General features: G+C 40.7%; 1 protein-coding gene across 1 annotated transcript in view; it reads left to right on the top strand.

The window, feature by feature from the left end:
- The first annotated feature begins 2,415 nt into the window (after window positions 1-2,415).
- LOC143021024 (alpha-(1,3)-fucosyltransferase C-like) overlaps window positions 2,416-25,000 on the top strand; it is a 91,689-nt gene continuing 69,104 nt past the window's right edge. Inside the window, exons 1-2 of the mRNA XM_076178186.1 lie at window positions 2,416-3,618; window positions 3,825-4,007. Of these exons, the coding sequence (XP_076034301.1) occupies window positions 2,997-3,618; window positions 3,825-4,007 (805 nt within the window). The 5' untranslated portion in view covers window positions 2,416-2,996. The remainder of the gene's footprint in view (window positions 3,619-3,824; window positions 4,008-25,000) is intronic.

The following is a 25,000-nucleotide window of genomic DNA, read 5'->3' as shown; positions in this document are numbered from 1 at the left end:
CTTAAGAACTCTACCAATTGCGCCATCGAGTCGTATGTGTGCGTATGTGTGTATTCATCTTGGTCTTTGGATCACATGCTGGACTCGGGAGCGACAGCTATTTCCCTCCCGGAAGAGAGTTCAAAACTCATATATGACCGATATATGGGTAATGCTGTGACCTCACACGCACACTCAACTCTCCGCCCACGAGAGTTGGAGTGACGACTCGTAGCGCAACGATAAAGAAATTATTTCAGCCCTGGGTGGGATTCAGCCCTGGGTGGGATTCGAACTCGGGAACTCTACCAACTGCGTCATCGAGTCGTGTGTGTGTGTGTGTGTGTGTGTGTGTGTGTGTGTGTGTGTGTGTGTGTGTGTGTGTGTGTGTGTGTGTGTGTGTGTGTGATTCACCTTGGTCTTTTTTGGATCACGTGTTGGACTCGTGATCGACAGCTATTTCCCTCTCGGAAGAGAGCTCAGAGCTCGTATGTCCAATCTATGGGTAATGCTATGACCTTACACGCACACACACACCCAACTCCCCGCCCACGAGAGTTGGAGTAACGACTCGAAGCGCAGCGATACTGAAATAATTTCAGCCCTGGGCAGGATTCGAACCAGGTACCGCTGATACCTCCGTACTGACAGTCTGAGTCTCTACCAACCGCGCCACCGAGTCGTGTGCGTGCGTGTGTGTGTGTATGTGTGTGGCGTAGGGCGCTGGGCCGGGGTTTTTTTTTTTTTTTTTTTTTTTTTTTTTTTTTTTTTTTTTTTTTTTTTTTTTTTTTTTTTTTTTTTTTTTTTTTTTTTTTTTTTTTTTTTTTTTTTAGTCAAGTATTACCTCCACGGGCTTTGTTTAACCCGTTCCGGCTGAGGGTATGTCGACCCCGATCTCATTCCCGTCGCGATACATCAAGTTGATGAGTAACACTACCCCGAGGCAGGTGGAAAACCTCATCAAAGTCTGCAAAGATCCGCAACCAAACGGACCTTTTAAACGATAAGAATCACTTCCTCTTTCCCTCTGAACTCTTTGCCTCCGTTAATTTCAAACGGTTTTCTATAGAGAGTGCATGCAACTGGTGTTGTGCTACAAGTACAGTCGGATAAAAAAGTTTGGTGACAGCTTTGCAGTGTACCTCTCTATTCTCAGTGTCCCTGTTCTCTCTTTATTTGTCATGTATGAACACAAGACTTCACAACATTGCAAACATAAAGACGGTCTCTTTGGGTTCGCTTGAACTGTGTTGTGTACCACATGATTGTCTTCTTCGTATTTGAGGACTGACACCCCTACAGGTTAAATTCGCTTTTTTTTTTTTAGACTAATCTCCCCTTAATAAGTAGTAGTAGTAGTGATAGTAATAATAATGATAATAATAATAATGATAATAATAATAATAATAATAATAATAATAATAATAATAATAATAATAATAATGATAATAATAATACAGATTAAATTCACTTTTTTAGACTAATCTCCCCTTAATAAGTAATAATAATAATAATAACATCAGTAATGATGATGACAATAATGATAATAACAATAATAATAATTATAATAATGATAATAATAATAATAATAATAATAATAATAATAATAATAATAATAATAATAATAATAATGATGACAATAATTAATAATAATGACAATAATTAATAATAATTATAGTAATAATAATAATAATAATGATAATAATAATGATAATAAAGATGATAATGATAATGATAATAATAATATAATAATAATAATAATATCTCTCTAATATCTCTACACCTCTACGATATTGTCCCCATTGATAGAAGCGCTGGCTATTGCAGACAAAATGCACAAAGATGTCAACAATTTTTCCAGTCTGACTGTGCTTAAAACCAGACCTTAATCAACTCACGGGGCTGGGTGCGGGAGGGAGGGAGGGGAAGGGTTCCTGTGGTCCTTTACCATACGACCTTCCTGTTGGAAGTATTACTGTACTTCCTTTGAGTTACCCCATACGGTAATATTGGCCTCTGTGACTATTTCCTCCCCAAACCCTGGTTACTGTCCTGCATACGATTTACACGATTGTATTAATGTACAATGTACTCATTTCGCCATATTGTACTACGTCAAGTTGCGTTTTGCCAAATTCCCAATTCACCTTACACAGTAACGTAACCAATTCCTTTTCCTATTCGATTGGTTTATATTTATATAATTTATCTGTTCGTGTATTTACGTATTTTTTACTGATTAATAGCTATATATTTATCCATTTACTTATCCATTCATTTATTCATGTCTTTCCTATTGTGTTCATTTATTCATATGTTATTCAGTCATCTACTCAATGCCTTGAGACGCGGCAGCAAAAGTAGTTTAGAACTGTCGATCTACTCAGATCCACAGTAATAACTTTTTCTTTTCTTTTCTTTTCTTTTTTAGTAAGATCCAGACATCCCGTCCCCGTGAAGGAGGGCTGCGTGCCCAGAAATTCGGCAGCAGCCAGCTGTAACCACCTGTCCATTGCCATCCGCTTCCAAAGACCTGAGTGCAACCTCAACGTCAGTCCTTCTTGGACGTCTGTCTGTCTGCATCCGTCGGGTTAAAATCCAACTCTTGACTACAGCCTCAACCTACCTCACTCCATTCCAACTTCAACCTACCTCACTCCATTCCAGCCTCAACCTACCTCACTCTATTCCAGCCTTAACCTACCTCACTCTATTCCAGTCTCAACCTAACCTCAGTGCATTCCAGCTTCAACCTACCTCACTCCATTTTAGCCTCAACATCACCTAACCTAACCTAACCTAACCTTACCAAGCCGTGTGTCTGTCTGTAGCCAATTGTCTGCCTTTATCTAATTTGTCTGACTTTCTGCAGCCTGCCTGCTTGCCTGCGTGCCTGCCTGTCTTCCTACAGATCTGTCCATCCGACTGACTTATTCCTCAGTGGGTCGGGCACGCCCAACCTGTTTCGATCCAAGACATCTAACCAACCCAATGAAGACCATCGGCCTGGCCGAGGGATGTCGTGTGACAGTCTCCTATACCAGGCCACAAGAGGTGGTCACCTCAGCAACCTCTGGTGCCATCGCCGAAGGTGCCACAGATATGTCTGCATGTTGGCCAGGATCTTCCTGGTAAACAGCACCAGATTCGTGGTCTTCCTTCTGGTCGCTGCGACAATGGTCTTTAGTGTCCTTCATCCTACCTCTTACCTACCCTCCCTCATTCCTGGCGGCAACTCCTCAGGCGAAGACTCTTCGGTCAAGATAATCGAGTTCGCTACTCCCCTGTACCTGAACTTCTCCTGGTCCGAACACCTGGGAGAAGCCTTCGACCTCACCAGTTGTCCGGAGTCTCGATGTCGGTTCGTCTTCTACCCGGAACGCCACCCTAAACCGGACGCCAAGGTCTTCCAAGCCCTGCACTTCAACCCCCCCTACATCCCCAAGAAAAGGACTGCCAGGCAGATCATGATCTGGTTGAATCTGGAAGCTCCAGGAATGCATCCGGAAAAGACCAAACTGTTCAAAAACCTGAATCTGGGTCATGGCCTCGGCAACTCCCGGTTCTTCAACATGACCATGACCTTCCTCCAGCGGTCTGACGTCACGCTCTCCTATGGACACTTCAAGTCACTCTTGGGTGGGTGGTTCGGACTTCTTGCGAACTTGCTAAAGCTTACCAAGATCCCGTTGTGGGTGTGTAAATATGTCATAACGAAGGTACCGTGTGGACACATACCGCATGGAGACTTTCGTGTGTTAAAAATATCATAGACCCTAAACTATGCGTACAAATGCTTAAACTAGCGAATTCAAACATGTTCACTAACACGTGACCTTTTGTAGGCGAGCCTTTCGGCCCTATCCCAGCTTTACTGAACACAAGCGGCCCCACCTTCAGGAGCTACGTCAAGGCTTTGGAGGACAAGGAAGTACTTCGCAAGGCACTACGGGAGGATGGCTGGGAGGCGCTCTGGAAGAGACCACGAATGGCTGCCTGGCTGGTGTCTCATTGTGAAACCGATTCAGGTGAGGGTTGCTTACCTTCTGTTGAAAGAAATCGACCGACGGCAGTGCAATGTAGTTCAGTTCGAAGCTTTAAGAATCATTTAAGATAAACACCTAAGCAAGATGCTGTAATGATTATCATTGATTTTATATTATTTGTTTGTTTTGTTATCATTTGTCTGTTTGATTCTCATTTATTATTAGTAATATGTCAATTTATTACTATTTACTATTTACCTGCTTGTTTATTATCTAACTATACCTATGCATTTATTTATGTATTTATTTGTTATTTACATTATTATAGTTTTTATTTATTCATTTCTTATTATTATGATTTTTTTCCGCATCCGACCTATATATGGACCAAAAGGTCTCCTGTCGGCATGCTCCGCCTTTGTAGTCCTTTGTAATCCTTTGAATGGAAGCGGGTGACGTATTCAGAGCATTCGGGTAATATGTTAAAGAAAACGGGGCACTTTCTTCTTCAAGATATGATGTCTTCCTTGGTCCTCTTCTTTGGTTTTGTCTTTGGCGATATCACTGACTTTTTATTTATTCATTTATTATTATTATCATTTTTTTTCGCATCCGACCTAGATATGGACCAAAAGGTCTCCTGTCCGCATGCTCCACCTTTGTAATCCTTTGTAGTCTATTGTTTACATGGATAGATGGTTTCTGAAGCTGAGTTCAAAAGCATAGGGGGTTGCGGTCCCAAGGAGGGGGATTAGTGTTTAGTCGCCAACAACCAGCGCTTCTATCCGTTGGGATAAGAGCGCGTCGATGAGGTGGAGGCATGGGGGGTGGTAAAAAAGAGATCTAAGGTGCTGGCACACTAAGCATTTCTCAGTAGCAAGCTACTTGCTTTTGCTATTTCGTTTGAGAAGAAACGACCTCGGATACGATATATATATATATATATATATATATATATATATATATATATATATATATATATATATATATATATATATATACATATATATATATATATATATATATATATATATATATATATATATATAATATATATATATATATATATATATTTTTTTTTTTTTTTTTTTTTTTTTCTAAATGCCAAATTACTCTTGGGTCATATAGTGAAAAGCTGAATGACAAACTAAGGGAAGTTTAAGCCTAGAATACGAATGTTAGACACATTGTTGTCTAGATGTTCTTACGTAAGTCTAGAATATTATAACCGAGGCTGTTTCTACTCAACCGAAGTAGCAAAGTTAAGTAGCATGCTAGCGAGAAATGCTTAGTGTGCCGACAATGAAAATGAACTTTGCATGACTCTGATCCGTAGAGGTATTACTAAAGTCTCTAAAATATTGACTGCATTATTACGGGGGCGGCATCCCCCTGGGGTATTTTCATGGGGGGAACCCCCATTTCCCAGTTATTCAGTTATTCATTGATTTATTTATTGATTTATTTATTAGGTTTGCGGGGCTGTCGAGATATTACTTAAGTCCCTATATTGACTGCATGGATATGGGGTAGAAAACCCCATGGGGTATTTTCACGGGGGAACTACCCCATTTCCCTTCCCAACCAATGGTCATATATATGTATATATATATAATATATAGATATATATATATATATATATATATATATATATATATATATATATATATACATACATATATATACATATATATATACATATATATATATATATACATATATATATACACACACACATATATATATATATATATATATATACATATATGTATACATATATATATATACATATATATATGTATACATATATATACATATATATATTATATATATATATGTATACATATATATACATATATATATTATGTATATATGTATATACATATATATATATATTATATATATATACACACACATATATATATATTATTTCTCTCTCTCTATGTTTGTGGGGCTGTTGCCAGCCCGGACTTAGCCTTGCTGTGATCCAAAACATAGACATATGACCTGAGCAACGTTTTTTTCCGATGATGATGCCAATCACATCTTGGATGTTGGCAAGATCAGACAAAAAAATGGTGGATTTCCTACAAAATATATCCACTGAGTTCGTGATATTGCTATCTATATTTCCGGGTAAAATTAACTAAACCTCAGTCTAATTCATTCGGACAACTCAGCAAAAGGACAAAGTTGTTGTCCAGCCACAATTGCGAGACGAAAATACGTAGATATAAGTAAAAGGCTTTGATCAAAATACGGTGGAAATAGATTTTAGTCTTAAAATCACCGTATGGTGAGAAATTACATTAAAAAGAATTTAACCATTTTGGTCTTCATCTGTGCACAAGGAGTATTCAAATTTCACTCAGGCTCCCGAAAATATGACCTTAGTATATTTGTCGAGGAACGTCTGCTGTGATAAAGGTGACCCTTAACCCTTTCTCCGGTAAAATCAACGTGATCGTCTACGAACACAGCATCACGATCCAGAGGAACCTGGAACACGTCAACAGGAGCGTGAGACTTCTCCGACAGGACCTCGAGACCCCTAAGACACACACAACAACCATGAGCCGATACCAGGACGAGATGCACCGGCCCGGTCACAACAATGAGTCTGAGTTCCCGAACACCAACAGCAAGGACCTGAGGTTCATGGAAGAGGACTCGATGACAAGAAAGAGCTTCAAGGTCATCAGAATTGACCCGGGAAGAGAGCTTGAGTTGAGGCGCAGACAACTTTTGCGTAACGTGACTTACGAAGTTGTGACTGTCGAGGCAACCAAGCAAAGGAAAGACAAAAAGAAGGCAAAGAAAAAGCGACCAGAGGACACCGTGCAGTATGAAAGGTGGGACTCGTCCACCAGGAGCTCTAACACAGAGACTCCCACAGCAACAACCACGGACACTCACGAGGCTCTAGAGGGAATCAAGGGACAACACGTGGTCCAACAGGGCGCGTTCGACCCTACCCCAGCCGTCACTTTGCCCCTTCACTCTTCAGACAAAGGGAACAATTCCCCTTCTCTTACAAAGGGACTCGATGGACTCAAACAGCTCAAGTCTCTTTTAAACGAGCTTTCTACGAAGAGGTTCCACGAGCTCTCCAATGACTTCTGTCTCTTTCTTGTCGACCATCCCGAGCAAATAGAGGCTTCGGCGGAGTTAGTCGTTCAGTTAGCCACTCTCCAGCCGCTTAATTCGGGTTCGTATGCAAGACTCTGCCAGTTGGTCCGATAGAGACTAGAAAAGACCTTGGCCGATATTTTCGAAGCCCACGTCAGGCGCTGTTGCCAGAAACTTTTCGAGGGAAAAGAACACAGTACTCAAAAGCCTAAAGGCAAAATGACCCAAGAGCTACCCCGGAAGAGGTATGTGGCGCTATGCCGGTTCATAGGATGCCTATTTAACGAAGGCACACTCCCTCCACAGCGCATTGCTTCGTGTGCCATCATTCTACTCAACAAAAAGGAGGAAACGGCTCTGGAAGCCGCCACTGCCTTGTTGGCCAGCAGCGGGGAGAGCCTTGACAAGGCAGCCCGAGTCTCCACTGTGGCTATCAAAATAGTCTCTGGTATCTACTCAATCATTGAGGGTCTATTAGAGGAGGATACATTGCCACCCGTTTACATCCACATGCTCCAAAGCCTTCTGGAACTGAGGGCGCGGCACTGGGCGCCAATGCCTTTGGTCCAGAAAAGTGCCACCATGCACAACAAGGTCACAAAGAAACCGGAGGACGACCATACCCCAAAGGATTGGAGACATAAAGTCCAAATAGAGGGGACGCCAATTATCAACAAAAATAAAGACTTATTATCATGGAGGAAAGAGTTCCCCAAAGTGCTCAGCCATACTCTCACGGTCAGTGAATTCAAAGAGAAAGGAAAGTCTTCTAGTACCGGTGACGAGACCAAGAAACCGGACGAAGACCCATCAGATCTCCTTGTCAGTGAGTCTTCAGATAAGGGTCATCTGGAAACTTTCATGAATAAAATATCGCCAACGAATTTTGAAGGGCCGTCCAACCACATACTACACTTCCTGTCTAACCACCCAGGTGCAGTACAGACTTCTGCTGACCTCGTCTTTCAGTTCGCCTGCCAAAAGCCGTCGCACACAGACACTTATGCCCCGCTTTGCCAACTGGTCCCGCAAAGCCTCGAGGACCCTGTAGCAGAAAACTTCCTCCATCGAAAAAAAACCTCATGCAATAGACATTTTGTCAGAAACGCACGTCCCAAGGCTCCTAATTCCCTTCAATCTAACGGAGGAACCACTTCCCAATTCAATGACGTCTTAATAAGAAAAAGGTATGTCGGTCTTTGTAAGTTCATCGGGTCCTTATACAACCAAAGCTTACTACCCTCAAGTCACATTATCGTGTGTGCAAGGTTTCTTCTTAATATAAACGAGGAAACTTCGCTTGAAGGAGTTTCCAATCTTCTGCCGACCTGCGGCTTGATGCTGGATCAGTCAGCTAAGCTCGCACCCGAGGTCGAAACTAAAATATCCTCTTTATACACGACCATAGACAGGATAATCAATGAAGGAACTCCCTCGGTTCGATACAAGTATCTACTCCTTGATCTTTTAGAGCTCAGGGGGCGAAAGTGGATACCCAAAGGGCACAGCACGGTACTAAGTCGCTGAAGGTAATTCCTCAAGTATCTAAAAAAGTAACACAAATTAATCAGTCAGAATCATTCACATAAACAAAGAAAATTTAAGTGCCAGCGGTAAGTCTTGCCTCTCTTCTTCCCTTGCTCAAGAACACCACATCATACCACTTACAAAAACTGTCTACAGGCTATCTTCGTCCTAACACAGGTATTTGCAGCTGAACTGGCGCTACCACGAACAAGGCACTTTATAAGTGTCCACTAGTTACTTCCTCGGTCAACAAAAACAATGGAGAAAAGGACTCATACTTTCTACAAATTTTATCAGACAATCGTGGTAACGAGAAGTCACAAATGTGTAAAAGGAATATCGATAAGAACCTAACGGATTTGGGACAATTAACAAAGAAGGCATTAACCCCTTTCACTTGGAAGGATACCCCTCAGCTGAATAAGATTATATAGCGTTAACCAAACCAAAGCCCGTAACAATCTCCATCGGGCCGAAGGGATTGATGAAGACTGACCTAAAGGAGATATCCCTCGTCCCACGATGACCTTCATCCAGCGGCGTCTTCTTGCGTCAATGGTCTTCTTTGGTTGTCAACAGCGTTGACTAAAGACATTTGTGCCTTCATTGGTGATGGAGCACTTTTCTTCTGGCTTGGGAGGTAATGGAGACGTTTGACTTTTTCCTTAACGGATGGGATGGTGTCACGCTGAAGACACCTGCACGCCAGTATCTATAAAAAAGAAAGACATAACACTACACATTACAACCCATATAAAGCAAGGAACTCAGAACAATTACAGGTAGCACACAAACAACATCCTTACACCACCTACATGTAAGGACATACGTATACGTAACCATTTTGACATAAGCGGCACATAATACATGGCATCATGTAAACAAAAAACACAACACTCAGTACATAAGAGACCATCCACCAACACAGTCATATTAATCAAACCCCTCAACAAACAGCATCGTCGCATTCCCCTCAATTGCACTTACACGAGTGTAAGCATAAGAATAGGGTAATTACAAATTGAAACATTTGTAAGAGACTGGTAGAAAATAGGGTAGAAAGAGGGGTAGAAGACGGGTGTTACATATTATAGATTAGGTGTTTATGAAACAATACAACGAGCGAGGTGCTTAAGTCCGCCTTTCCGCCTTCTTTATAAAACATTAGGTGAGCGAGCTGCCTGAGTCCGCTTTCCGTCTTGTGTAAGTAATGAAATTCTTATTTATAAATATTGGCCGGGAGCTCGAGTGTATTGCTGATATGACATTCCTTTATAACCTAAGTGAGAATTATGCAGACTAGAGTTTATTCTAAGTAAACAATATTGCCGATAACTTGAAACAAAGAATCTTATTGGTGAAAGGATGGGAGAGGAGAAATTTAAATTGGTTCATGATTGTAAGATCACTCCCTTTGGGGAGGATTTTAAATATAAAGTTAAAGATCATTGAACTAAAAAATCACTACGTCACTTCAAAGCTCACGTAGGATTTTGCATGCGTGCTTTCGGGGGATTCCGTGAGAGATCCTCCGAGAAGCACTGTACAAGAATTAATGGAAGAAAGAAAAGAAAAAATATTCCACGTTTTCATCCTCTTGGACAGAAGATTATAACTAAAAGAAGTGAGTTCCTATATCCATAAATGAGGACCAAAGGGCGACTACAGTGTCGACAGGATTAACAATGGCAAGAGAAGTAACAGTGGGCAACATAGTGATAACATGGGACGACGAGAGTCAATATGGGCTACGAGCTAGTTAACGAGGTGGGCAGCACATTACTAAATATAAATGTACATTTACCGCAACCAACACATATCAAGAGTAACTTACACAAACAGAAAATTTATAAAAATATGTTGAGGGATTTGACAAGATGTGAATCAGGTTTTGGTAATCTGTATTACAAATCATTTCAAAGGAGGAGCATAACGGCAGGGAACCTTTTGTTCCATAACTAGGTCGGATGCTAACAATAAATTGTTACACAGAGAAATGAATAAACAAGCTGCAGGCATTACAGCATATAGCTTAGGTGAATGAATCTTAAATGAATCTTGAAACTTCGAACCGTACTACACTGCACTGCCTCTACAGCAGGAAGTTTATTCCATTCATTAACTACACGGTTGGCGAAGTTGTTTCTATCCACTTCCAAATGGAACCTACGTCCTGACAGCTTGAGACCGTTATTTCTCGTCTGATTCGTATTCTGTGTGAAAATTTCATCACAAAGGATTACAAAGGATTACAAAGGCGGAGCATGCCGACAGGAGACCTTTTGATCCATATCTAGGTCGGATGCGAAAAAAAAAAATCATATTAATAATAAAACAATAAATAAAAACTATAATAATGTAAATAACAAATAAAATACATAAATAAATGCATAGGTATAGTTAAAATAATAAACAAACAGGTAAATATTAAATGATAATAAATTGACATATAACCAATAATAAATGAAAATCAGACAGACAAATTATAACAAAACAAAAACAAATAATATAACATAAATTATAATCATTACAGCATCTTACTTAGGTATTTATCTAAATGATTCTTAAAGCTTCGAACTGAACTACATTGCACTACCTGTGCAGGAAGTTTATTCCATTCATTAACTACACGGTTGGCAAAGTTGTTTCTACCTACTTCCAAATTCAATCTATTTCCGGACAGTTTGAGACCATTGTTTCTTGTCTGATTCTCATTCAATGTGAAAATTTGGTCACTTTTGATGTTGTCAATTCCCTTTAAAATCTTAAAGACTTGTATCAAGTCACCTCTGAGTCTACGCTTTTTTAGGGAAAACAGATTCATGTGCTTTAGTCGATTTTCGTATGATTTATTTTTGATATTTGGAATCAGTTTTGTGGCTCGCCGTTGTACTTTTTCCAGTTTGTCAATGTCTTTAATGAGATTCGGTGACCATACGGAAACAGCATATTCCAAATGTGGACGAACTAACGATTTATATAGCTTGTTAATGAGTGATGGACTTTTGAAATCAAAAGATCGCGCAATCAGTCCCAGAATCTTATTTGCTTTCTCAGAGGCTGAAATACACTGCTTGGATGATTTGAGGTCGTTACTGATAATTACGCCGAGATCTTTTTCACTATCCACTTTTGTTAACGAATTTCCAAATAACTTGTAATCGTACTTACTGTTATTTTTACCTATGTGCATTACCTTGCATTTACTCGTGTTAAATTTCATTAGCCACTTTTCAGACCATTGCTGTAATTTATTTAAATCTTCTTGAATATCTAATTGGTTTGAGTGATCATTTGCCACTCCGCACAGTTTTGTATCATCAGCAAATTTGGAAACAGTAGATTTTAGTCCATGACTATATAATTTATATATACTATGAATAGAAGTGGCCCAAGAACGGAACCCTGAGGAACTCCACTTGCAACACTTTTCCATCCAGAAGTTTTTCCATTCAAAACAACTCTCTGTTTTCGACCATTCAACCAATTACTAGTCCAACCTAATAGGCTACCACTTATTCCATGCAAAGCTAATTTAGTAAGTAGTCTTTCGTGTGGGACGGTATCAAAAGCTTTTGCAAAGTCTAGATATATTCAATCTATATTGTTTCTTTTGTCATAATTCGAGATAACTGTGTTGTAGAATTCGAGTAAGTTAGTCACGCAAGAACGTTTCCGTCTGAAACCATGCTGGCTATCATTTATCAAACGGTTACTTTCTAAATTATGTTCGATAGCATCTCTGATGATAGTTTCCATTATTTTTCCTACGATTGAAGTCAAACTTATAGGCCTATAGTTATTTGGTTTCTTTTTGTCACCTTTTTTGAATATGTGAGTAACGTTAGCTAGCTTCCATTCTCTTGGGACATCTCCGGATATGATGGATTTCTTGAAAATAATTTCTAATGGAACAACAATCTCATTTTTCATTTCCTTTAAGATTCTTGGATGCCAACCGTCAGGCGCTGGTGTTTTATTAACTTTGAGTTTGTCTATACACCTTTTAATTTTTTCTTTTGTTATATTTACCGTAGTGAGTAAGTTTACCCCAGACTTTTCACAGGTTTCAGTTTGGAATTCACTTTGAGGTGTTTCGTTTACGAATACCGAGCTAAAATAATTGTTTAAGGTATTACACATTCCTTCATTTGAATATTCAAGTTGACCGTCAGCAGATAATAGTGGACCAATGTGATTCCTAACAACCTTTTTATCTCTAATGTAACTATAGAATTCTTTGGGATTCTCTTTGGATTTATCAGCGATGTTCATTTCGTATTGTCGTTTTCTTTTCCTTATTGTCTTTTTTAAATCTCTCTGTTTTGATACATAATTTTCATAGTCATTAGATGCACCCGAGCACTTATATTTCTTATAAGCCTATCTCTTTTTAGCCATACTTTTTTGATGTCAATACGTTTTACAATCTTTAAGACCTATAACAAGTCACCCCTGAGTGTATGCTTTTGGAGGTAAATAGATTCATGTTTCAAGCGGTTTTCGTGTGATTCGTTTATATTTTTGAATTCGTTTTGTGATTCACCGCTGTTCTTTTTCCAATCTGACAATTTTTTTAATGAGATTTGGTGACATACGGACACAGCATATTCCAGTTAGTTGATGACAGACACACTTTTGAAATAAGTAAAAAAAAAAAAAAAAAAAAAAAAAAAAATGGCTCAATCAATCCTAGAATCTTATTTGGTTTCTCTGAGGTAGAAATACACTGCTTATATGATTAGATTGTTACTGATAATTACACAATTTTTTCACTATCCACTTTTATCGTTTATTCAAATAACTTGTAGTCGTACTTGGTGTTTACTTTACATTTGGTTCGGTTAAGATTCATTAGTCACTTTTCAGAAAATTGCTGTAGTTTATCTAAATATTCTTGAATACTCAAAAGACTCTAGAGATCATTTGCTATTCCGCAAAACGTTGTATCGTCAGTAAATTTGGAGACAATAGATTTCAATCCATGGTCTATATCTTGATATATACTGTGGATGTGCTGTGTCTTGCGGCGCTACCTCTGACCCAGGGCAGTGGGCAGGATGCAGGGATGACCCGTCATCCAGGAGGTGTCAAGATGGGAGGGAGGGAGGAGGGTGGAGGGGAGTGGAATATATGGGAAATGAAATGGGTGGGAGTGATTTCTATGCCTTTTTCTTTTTGGCTACCCCCCGTGTAAGGGGGAAAAAGCCTTTGGTATATGTATATATGTATGTATGAAAAGAAATAGCCCTAGAACGAAACCCTGATGAACTCCACTCGTAAAGTTTTTCCAACCAGAAGTTTTGATATTCAGAACAATTTGCTGTTTACGATTTTTCAACCAACTACTAATCCACCTTCTCAAAGTCCAAATATATTAGATTTATATTATTTCTGTCGTCATGATTTGGGATCACTATCTTGTAAAATTCGAGTAGGGTAGTCACCCAAGAAAGTTTCCGTTTGACTCCATTTCCCGTCCCAACCAATGGTGATATATATATATATATATATATATATATATATATATATATATATATATATATAATATATATATATATATATATATACATATATATATACATATATATATATACACACACACACATATATATATATATATATATATACACACACACACACACACACACACACACACATATATATATATATATATATATATATATATATATATATATATATATATTTCTCTCTCTCTCTCTCTCTCTCTCTCTCTCTCTCTCTCTCTCTCTCTCTCTCTCTCTCTCTCTATGTTATATTTGTGGTGCTGTTGCCAGCCCGGACTTAGCCTTGCTGTGATCCAAAACATAGACATATGACCTGAGCAACGTTTTTTTCCGATGATGATGCCAATCACATCTTGGATGTTGGCAAGATCAGACAAAAAAATGGTGGATTTCCTACAAAATATATCCACTGAGTTCGTGATATTGCTATCTATATTTCCCGGTAAAATTAACTAAACCTTAGTCTGCTTCATTCGGACAACTCAGCAAAAGGACAAAGTTGTTGTCCAGCGACAATTGCGAGACGAAAATACGTAGATATAAGTAAAAGGCTTTGATCAAAATACGGTGGAAATAGAGAATAGGCTTAAAATCACCGTATGGTGAGAAATTACATTAAAAAGAATTTAACCATTTTGGTCTTCATCTGTGCACAATGAGTATTCAATTTTCACTGAGGCTCCCGGCAATATGACCTTAGTATAATTGTCGAGGAACGTCTGCTGTGATAAAGGTGACCCTTAAACCTTTCTCCGGCAAAATCAACGAGATCGTCTACGAACACAGCATCACGATCCAGAGGAACCTGGAACACGTTAACAGGAGCGTCAGACCTCACCGACAAGACCTCGAGACCCCCAAGACACACACAACAACCATGAGCCAATACCAGGACGAGATGCACCGGCACGCTCACAACATTGAGTCTGAGTTCCCAAAGACCTACAGCAAGGACTTGAGGTTCATGGAAGAGGAGTCGATGACAAGAAAGAGGGTCAAGGTCATCAGAATTGACCCGGGAAGAGAGCTTGAGTTGAGGCACAGACAACTTACACGTAACGTGACTTACGAGGTTGTGACTGTCGAGGCAACCAAGCAAAGGAAAGACAAAAAGAAGGCAAAGAAAAAGCGACCAGAGGACACCGTGCAGTATGAAAGGTGGGACTCGTCCACCAGGAGCTCTAACACAGAGACTCCCACAGCAACAACCACGGACACTCACGAGGCTCTAGAGGGAATCAAGGGACAACACGTGGTCCAACAGGGCGCGTTCGACCCTACCCCAGCCGTCACTTTGCCCCTTCACTCTTCAGACAAAGGGAACAATTCCCCTTCTCTTACAAAGGGACTCGATGGACTCAAACAGCTCAAGTCTCTTTTAAACGAGCTTTCTACGAAGAGGTTCCACGAGCTCTCTAATGACTTCTGCCTCTTTCTTGTCGACCATCCAGAGGAAATGGAGGCTTCGGCGGAGTTAGTCGTTCAGTTAGCCACTCGCCAGCAACTTATTTGTGGTTCGTATGCAAGTCTGTGCCACTTGGTCCGATAGTGTCTTGAATAGACCTTGGCAGATTTTTTCGTAGCCAACGTCAGGCGCTGTTGCCAGAATCTTTTCGAGGGAAAAGAACACAGTACTCAAAAGCCTAAAGGCAAAATGACCCAAGAGCTACCCCGGAAGAGGTATGTGGCGCTATGCCGGTTCATAGGATGGCTCTTTAACGAAGGCACATTCCCTCCACAGCGCATTGCTTCGTGTGCCATCATTCTACTCAAGAAAAAAGAGGAAACGGCTCTGGAAGCCGCCACTGCCTTGTTGGCCAGCAGCGGGGAGAGCCTTGACAAGGCAGCCCGAGTCTCCACAGTGGGTATCAAAATAGTCTCTGGTATCTACTCAATCATTGAGGGTCTAATAGAGGAGGATAAATTGCCACCCGTTTACGTCCACATGCTCCAAAGCCTACTGGAACTGAGGGCGCGGCACTGGGCTCCAAGACCTTTGGCCCACAAAAGTGCCACTATGCACAACAAGGTCACAAACAAACCGGAGGACGACCATACCCCAAAGGATTGGAGACATAAGGTCCAAATAGAGGGGACGCCAATTATCAACAAAAATAAAGACTTATTATCATGGAGGAAAGAGTTCCCGAAAGTGCTCAGCCATACTGTCACGGTCAGTGATTACAAAGAGAAAGGAAAGTCTTCTAGTACCGAGGACTAGACCAAGAAACCGGACGAAGGCCCATCAGATCTCCTTGTCAGTGAGTCTTCAGATAAGGGTCATCTGGAGACTTTTATGAATAAAATATCGCCAAACAATTTTGAAGGGCCGTCCAACCAGATACTACACTTCCTGTCTAACCACCCAGGCGCAGTAGAGACTTCTGCTGACCTCGTCTTTCAGTTCGCCTGCCAAAAGCCGTCACACACAGACACTTATGCCCAGCTTTGCCGACTGCTCCAGCACAGCCTCGAGGGCCCTGTAGCAGAAAACTTCCTTCATCGAATAAAAACCTCATGCAAAAGACATTTTGTCAGTTACGGAAGTTCATAGGCTCCTAATTCCATTCAAACTAACGGAGGAACCACTTCCCAATTCAATGACATCTTAATAAGAAAAAGGTATGTTGGTCTTTGTAAGTTCATCGGGTCCTTATACAACCAAAGCTTACTACCCTCAAGTCACATTATCTTGTGTGCAAGGTTTCTTCTTAATATAAACGAGGAAACTTCGCTTGAAGGAGTTTCAACTCTTCTGACGACCTGCGGCATGATGCTGGATCAGTCAGCTAAGCTCGCACCCGAGGTCGAAAAGACAATATCCTCTTTATACACGACCATAGACACGATAATCGATGAAGGAATTCCCTCGCTTCGATACAAGTATCTACTCCTTGATCTTTTAGAGCTCAGGGGGCGAAAGTGGATGCCCAAGGGCACAGTAGGGTACTAAGTCGCTGAAGGTAACTCCTCAAGTATCTAAAAAAGTAACACAAATTAATCAGTCAGAATCATTCACATAAACAAAGAAAATTTAAGAACCAGCGGTAATTCTTGCCTCTCTTTTTCCCTTGCTCAAGAACACCACATCATACCACTTACAAAAACTGTCTACAGGCTATCTTCGTCCTAACACAGGTATTTGCAGCTGAACTGGCGCTACCACGAACAAGCCACTTTATAAGTGTCCACTAGTTACTCCCTCGGTCAACAAAAACAATGGAGAAAAGGACTCATACTTTCTGCAAATTTTCTCAGACAATCGTGGTAACGAGAAGTCACAAATGTGTAAAAGGAATATCGATAAGAACCTAAGGGATTTGGGACAATTAACAAAGAAGGTATTAACCCCTTTCACTTGGAAGGATACCCCTCAGCTGAATAAGATTATATAGCGTTAACCAAAGCAAAGCCCGTAACAATCTCCATCGGGCCGAAGGGATTGATAAAGACTGACCTAAAGTAGATATCCCACGATGACCTTGATCCAGCGGCGTCTTCTTGCGTCAATGATGTTCTTTGGTTGTCAACAGCGCTGATTGAAGACATCTGTGCCTTCATTGGTGATGGAGCACTTTTCCTCTGGCTTGGGAGGTAATGGAGACGTTTGACTTTTTCCATTTCGGATAGGATGGTGTCACGCTGAAGACACCTGCACGCCAGTATCTATCAAAAGAAAGACATAATACTACACATTACAACCCATATAAAGCAAGGAACTCAGAACAATTACAGATAGCACACAAACAACATCCTTAGACCACATACATGTAAGGACATACGTATACGTAACCATTTTGACATAAGCGGCACATAATACATGGCATCGGGTAAACAAAAAACACAGTACTCAGTACATAAGAGACCATCCACCAACACAGTCATATCAAACAAACCCCTCAACAAACAGCATCATCCCATTCCCCTCAATTGCACTTACACGACTGTAAGCATAAGAATAGGTTAATTACAAATTGAAACATTTGTAAGAGGCTGGTAGAAAAGAGGGTAGAAAGAGGGGTAGAAGTCGAATTGTTACATATCATAGATTAGGTATTTATGAAACAATACAACGAGCGAGGTGCTTAAGTCCGCCTTTCCGCCTTCTTTATAAAACATTAGCTCAGCGAGCAGCCTGAGTCCGCTTTCCGCCTTCTGTAGGTAATAAAATTCTTATCTATGAATAATAGCCGGGAGCTCGAGTGTATTGCTGACACGACATTCCTTTGTAACGTAAGTGAAAATTATACAGACTTGAGATTATTCTAAGTAAAGAATATTGCCCTATAGACTTGTAACAACGAATCTGATTGGTGAAAGGGTGGAGGAGAAAGTTCAATTGGTTCACGATTGTAAGTTCACGCCGTTTGGAGAGGATCTTAAATATAAAGTTGAAGATCATTGGACTAAAAAATCATTACGTCACTGCAAACTTCACGTAGGATTTTACACACTTGCTCTCGGGGAATTCCGTGAGAGAACCTCCGAGAAGCACTGTACAAGAATTAATTGAAGAAAGAAGAGAAAAAAATATTCCACGTTTTCATTCTCATGGACAGAAGATTATAACTAAAAGAAGCGAGCTGCTATATCCATAAGTGAGGACCACAAGTGGGACTACAGTGTCGACAGGACTAACAGTGGCAAAAAAGGTAACAGTGGGCAACGCAGTGATTACAGGGGGCGACGAGAGTCAATATGGGCTACGAGCTAGTTAACGAGGTGGGCAGTACATTACCGAATATAAATGAGCATTTACCGCAAACAACACATATCAAGAGTAACTTACACAAACAGAAAATTCATAACAAGATGTTGAGGGATTTGACAAGATGTGAATCAGGTTTTGGTAATCTGTATTACAAAGAATTTCAAAGGAGGAGCATAACGGCAGGGAACCTTTTGTTCCATAACTAGGTCGGATGCTAACAATAAATTGTTACACAGAGAAATGAATAAACAAGCTGCAGGCATTACAGCATATAGCTTAGGTGAATGAATCTTAAATGAATCTTAAAAATTCGAACCGTACTGTATTGCACTGCCTCTGCAGGAAGTTTATTCCATTCATTGACTACACGGTTGGCAAAGTTATTTCTAGCCATTACCAATTTAAAATTACGTCCCGACAGCTTGAGACCGTTATTTCTCGTCTGATTCGTATTCAGTGTGAAGATCTCATCACTTTTTATGTTGTCAATTCCCTTTAAAATCTTGAAGACCTGTATTAAGTCACCCCTGAGTCTATGTTTTTTGGGGTAAATAGATTCATATGTTTTAAGCGGTTTTCGTGTGATTTGTTTATATTTTTTAATCCGTTTTGTGATTCAACGCTGTACTTTTTCCAATCTCTCAATTCCTTTAATGAGATTCGGTGATATACGGACACAGCATATTCCAGATGTGGGTGGATTAATGATCTATGATGACAGATGGACTTCTGAAATAAGTAAACAAAAAAAATCACTCGATCAATCCTAGAATCTTATTTGGTTTCTCTGAGGTAGAAATACACTGCTTAGATGATGAGATCATTACTTATAATTACACAATTTTTTCACTATCCACTTTTATCGTTTATCTAATAACTTGTAGTCGTACTTGGTGCTTACTTTACATTTGGTTCGGTTAAAATTCATTAGCCACTTTTCAGAACATTGCTGTAGTTCATCTAAATCTTCTTGAATACCCAAATGACTCTAGTTGTATCGTCAGTAAATTTGGAGACAATAGATTTCAATCCATGGTCTATATCTTTATATATACTGTGGATGTGCTGTGTCTTGCGGCGCTGCCTCTGACCCAGGGCAGTGGACAGGATGCAGGGATGAACCGTCATCCAGGAGGTGCCAAGATAGGAGGGAGGGAGGAGGGTGGAGGGAAGTGGAATATATGGGAAATGAAATGGGTGGGAGTGATTTCTATGCCTTTATCTTTTTGGCTACCCCCCGTGTAAGGGAGAAAAATCCTATGGGATATATATGTATGTGTGAAAAGAAATGGCCCTAGAACGGACCCCTGAGGAACTCCACTCGTAACGTTTTTCCAACCAGAATTTTTGATATTCAGAACAATTTGCTGTTTACGATTTTTCAGCCCATTACGAATCCACCTTCTCAAAGTCCAGATATAATAGATTTATATTATTTCTGTCGTCATGATTTGAGATCACTATCTTGTAAAATTCGAGTAGGGTAGTCACCCAAGAAAGTTTCCGTTTGACTCCATTTCCCGTCCCAACCAATGGTGATATATATATATATATATATATATATATATATACAGTATACAGTATATATATATATATATATATATATATATATATATATATATATACATATATATACATATATATATACACACACACACATATATATATATATATATATATATATATATATATATATACACACACACACACACACATATATATATATATATATATATATATTTCTCTCTCTCTCTCTCTCTCTCTCTCTCTCTCTCTCTCTCTCTCTCTCTATGTTATGTTTGTGGTGCTGTTGCCAGCCCGGACTTAGCCTTGCTGTGATCCAAAACATAGACATATGACCTGAGCAAAGTTTTTTCCGATGATGATGCCAATCACATCTTGGGTGTTGGCAAGATCAGACAAAAAAATGGTGGATTTCCTACAAAATATATCCACTGAGTTCGTGATATTGCTATCTATATTTCCGGGTAAAATTAACTAAACCTCAGTCTAATTCATTCGGACAACACAGTAAAAGGACAAAGTTGTTGTCCAGCCACAATTGCGAGACGAAAATACATAGATATAAGGAAAAGGCTTTGATCAAAATACGGTGGAAATGGATGGGGGTCTTAAAATCACCGTACGGTGAGAAATTACAACAAAAAGAATTTAACCATTTTGGTCTTCATCTGTGCACAAGGAGTATTCAAATTTCACTGAGGCTCCCGGCAATATGACCTTAGTATATTTGTCGAGGAACGTCTGCTGTGATAAAGGTGACCCTTAAACCTTTCTCCGGTAAAATCAACGTGATCGTCTACGAACACAGCATCACGATCCAGAGGAACCTGGAACGCGTCAACAGGAGCGTCAGACCTCAACGACAGGACCTCGAGACCCCCAAGACACACACAACAACCATCAGCCGATACCAGGACGAGATGCACCGGCACGCTCACAACATTGAGTCTGAGTTCCCGAACACCAACAGCAAGGACCTGAGGTTTATGGAAGAGGAGTCAATGACAAGAAAGAGGCTCAAGGTCATCAGAATTGACCCGGGAAGAGAGCTCGAGTTGAAGCGCAGACAACTTGCGCGTAACGTCACTTACGAGTTTGTGACTGTTGAGGCAAACAAGCAAAGGAAGGACAGAAAGAAGGCAAAGAAAAAGCGACCAGAGGACACCGTGCAGTATGAAAGGTGGGATTCGTCGACCAGGAGCTCTAACACAGAGACTCCCACAACAACGACCACGGACACTCACGAGGCTCTACAGGGAATCCAGGGACAACACGTGGTCCAATAGGGCGCGTCCGACCCTACCCCAGCCGTCACTTCGACCCCTGACTCTTCAGACAAGGGGATCAATTCCCCTTCTCTTACAAAGGGACTCAATGGACTTAAAGAGCTCAAGTCTCTTTTAAACGAGCTTTCCACCAAGAGGTTCCACGAGCTCTCCAATGACTTCTGCCTCTTTCTTGTCGATCATCCCGAGGAAATAGAGGCTTCGGCGGAGTTAGTCGTTCAGTTAGCCACTCTCCAGCCACTTAATTCGGGTTCGTATGCAAGACTGTGCCACTTGGTCCGATAGAGACTAGAAAAGACCTTGGCAGATATTTTCGAGGCCCACGTCAGGCGCTGTTGCCAGAAACTTTTCGAGGGAAAAGAACCCAGTACTCAAAAGCCTAAAGGCAAAATGACCCAAGCTCTACCCCGGAAGAGGTATGTGGCGCTATGCCGGTTCATAGGATGCCTCTTTAACGAAGGCACACTCCCTCCACAGCGCATTGCTTCGTGTGCCATCATTCTACTCAACAAAAAGGAGGAAACGGCTTTGGAAGCCGCCACTGCCTTGCTGGCCAGCAGCGGGGAGAGCCTTGACAAGGCTGCCCGAGTCTCCACTGTAGGTATCAAAATAGTCTCTGGTATCTACTCAATCATTGAGGGTCTAATAGAGGAGGATACATTGCCACCCGTTTACGTCCACATGCTCCAAAGCCTTCTGGAACTGAGGGCGCGGCACTGGGCGCCAAGACCTTTGGCCCACAAAAGTGCCACTATGCACAACAAGGTCACAAACAAACAGGAGGACGACCATACCCCAAAGGATTGGAGACATAAGGTCCAAATAGAGGAGACGCCAATTATCAACAAAAATAAAGACTTATTATCATGGAGGAAAGAGTTCCCCAAAGTGCTCAGCCATACTCTCACGGTCAGTAATTTGAAAGAGAAAGGAAAGTCTTCTAGTACCGATGACGAGACCAAGAAACCGGACGAAGGCCCATCAGATCTCCTTGTCAGTGAGTCTTCAGATAAGGGTCATCTGGAAACTTTCATGAATAAGATATCGCCAAATCATTTTGAAGGGCCGTCCAACCAGATACTACACTTCCTGTCTAACCACCCAGGCGCAGTACAGACTTCTGCTGACCTCGTCTTTCAGTTCGCCTGCCAAAAGCCGTCGCACACAGACACTTATGCCCAGCTTTGCCGACTGCTCCAGCACAGCCTCGAGGACCCTGTAGCAGAAAACTTCCTCCATCGAATAAAAACCTCATGCAAAAGACATTTTGTCAGTTACGGAAGTCCATAGGCTCCTAATTCCATTCAAACTAACGGAGGAACCACTTCCCAATTCAATGACGTCTTAATAAGAAAAAGGTATGTCGGTCTTTGTAAGTTCATCGGGTCCTTATACAACCAAAGCTTACTACCCTCAAGTCACATTATCGTGTGTGCAAGGTTTCTTCTTAATATAAACGAGGAAACTTCGCTTGAAGGAGTTTGCACTCTTCTGACGACCTGCGGCATGATGCTGGATCAGTCAGCTAAGCTCGCACCCGAGGTCGAAACGACAATATCCTCTTTATACACGACCATAGACAGGATAATCAATGAAGGAACTCCCTCGGTTCGATACAAGTATCTACTCCTTGATCTTTTAGAGCTCAGGGGGCGAAAGTGGATGCCCAAGGGCACAGCACGGTACTAAGTCGCTGAAGGTAACTCCTCAAGTATCTAAAAAAGTAACACAAATTAATCAGTCAGAATCATTCACATAAACAAAGAAAATTGAAGAACCAGCGGTAATTCTTGCCTCTCTTTTTCCCTTGCTCAAGAACACCACATCATACCACTTACAAAAACTGTCTACAGGCTATCTTCGTCCTAACACAGGTATTTGCAGCTGAACTGGCGCTACCACGAACAAGGCACTTTATAAATGTCCACTAGTTACTCCCTCGGTCAACGAAAACAATGGAGAAAAGGACTCATAGTTTCTGCAAATTTTCTCACACAATCGTGGTAACGAGAAGTTACAAATGTGTAAAAGGAATATCGATAAGAACCTTAGGGATTTGGGACAATTAACAAAGAAGGCATTAACCCCTTTCACTTGGAAGGATACCCCTCAGCTGAATAAGATTATAGCGTTAACCAAACCAAAGCCCGTAACAATCTCCATCGGGCCGAAGGGATTGATGAAGACTGACCTAAAGGAGAGATCGACACCCTGGACGCAACTCTCCCGGCAGGGATCGTCCCACGATGACCTTGATCCAGCGGCGTCTTCTTGCGTCAATGGTCTTCTTTGGTTGTCACCAGCGTTGACTAAAGACATTTGTGCCTTCATTGGTGATGGAGCACTTTTCTTCTGGCTTGGGAGGTAATGGAGACGTTTGACTTTTTCCATAACGGATGGGATGGTGTCACGCTGAAGACACCTGCACGTCAGTATCTATCAAAAGAAAGACATAACACTACACATTACAACCCATATAAAGCAAGGAACTCAGAACAATTACAGGTAGCACACAAACAACATCCTTAGACCACATACATGTAAGGACATACGTATACGTAACCATTTTGACATGCGCGGCACATAATACATGGCATCAGGTAAACAAAAAACACACTACTCAGTACATAAGAGACCATCCACCAACACAGTCATATCAAACAAACCCCTCAACAAACAGCATCGTCCCATTCCCCTCAATTGCACTTACACGACTGTAAGCATAAGAATAGGTTAATTAGAGATTGAAACATTTGTAAGAGGCTAGTAGAAAAGAGGGTAGAAAGAGGGGTAGAAGACGGGTGTTACATATTATAGATTAGGTGCTTATGAAACAATACAACGAGGGAGGTGCTTAAGTCCGCCTTTCCGCCTTGTTTATAAAACATTAGCTCAGCGAGCTGCCTGAATCCGCTTTCCGCCTTCTGTAGGTAATAAAATTCTTATCCATAAATAGTAGCCGGGGTCTAGAGTGTATTGTTGTCATGACATTACTTTGTAACCTAAGTGGGAATTATGCAGAAACTCTATATCATTTTAAAGTAAATAATATTGCCATATAGACTTGTAACAACGAATCTGATTAGGGAAAGGGTGGAAGAGGAGAAAAATCAATTATTTCACGATTGTAAGATCACGCCCTTAAATATAAAGTTAAAGATCATTGGACTAAAAAAAAAAAACACTACGTCACTGCAAAGCTCACGTAGGATTTTGCATACATGCTCCCGGGGTAATCCGTGAGAGAACCTCCGAGAAGCACTGTACAAGAATTAATGGATGAAAGAAAAGATAAAATATTCCACGTTTTCATTCTGCTGGACAGAAGAC

Source organism: Oratosquilla oratoria, chromosome 41 (genome assembly GCF_046742065.1).
Source record: "Oratosquilla oratoria isolate Oo_2021 chromosome 41, ASM4674206v1, whole genome shotgun sequence".
Lineage (NCBI taxonomy): Eukaryota > Metazoa > Arthropoda > Malacostraca > Stomatopoda > Squillidae > Oratosquilla > Oratosquilla oratoria.
Note: the sequence above shows the minus strand (reverse complement) of the source record. Positions and strands in the feature narration are given on the sequence as shown.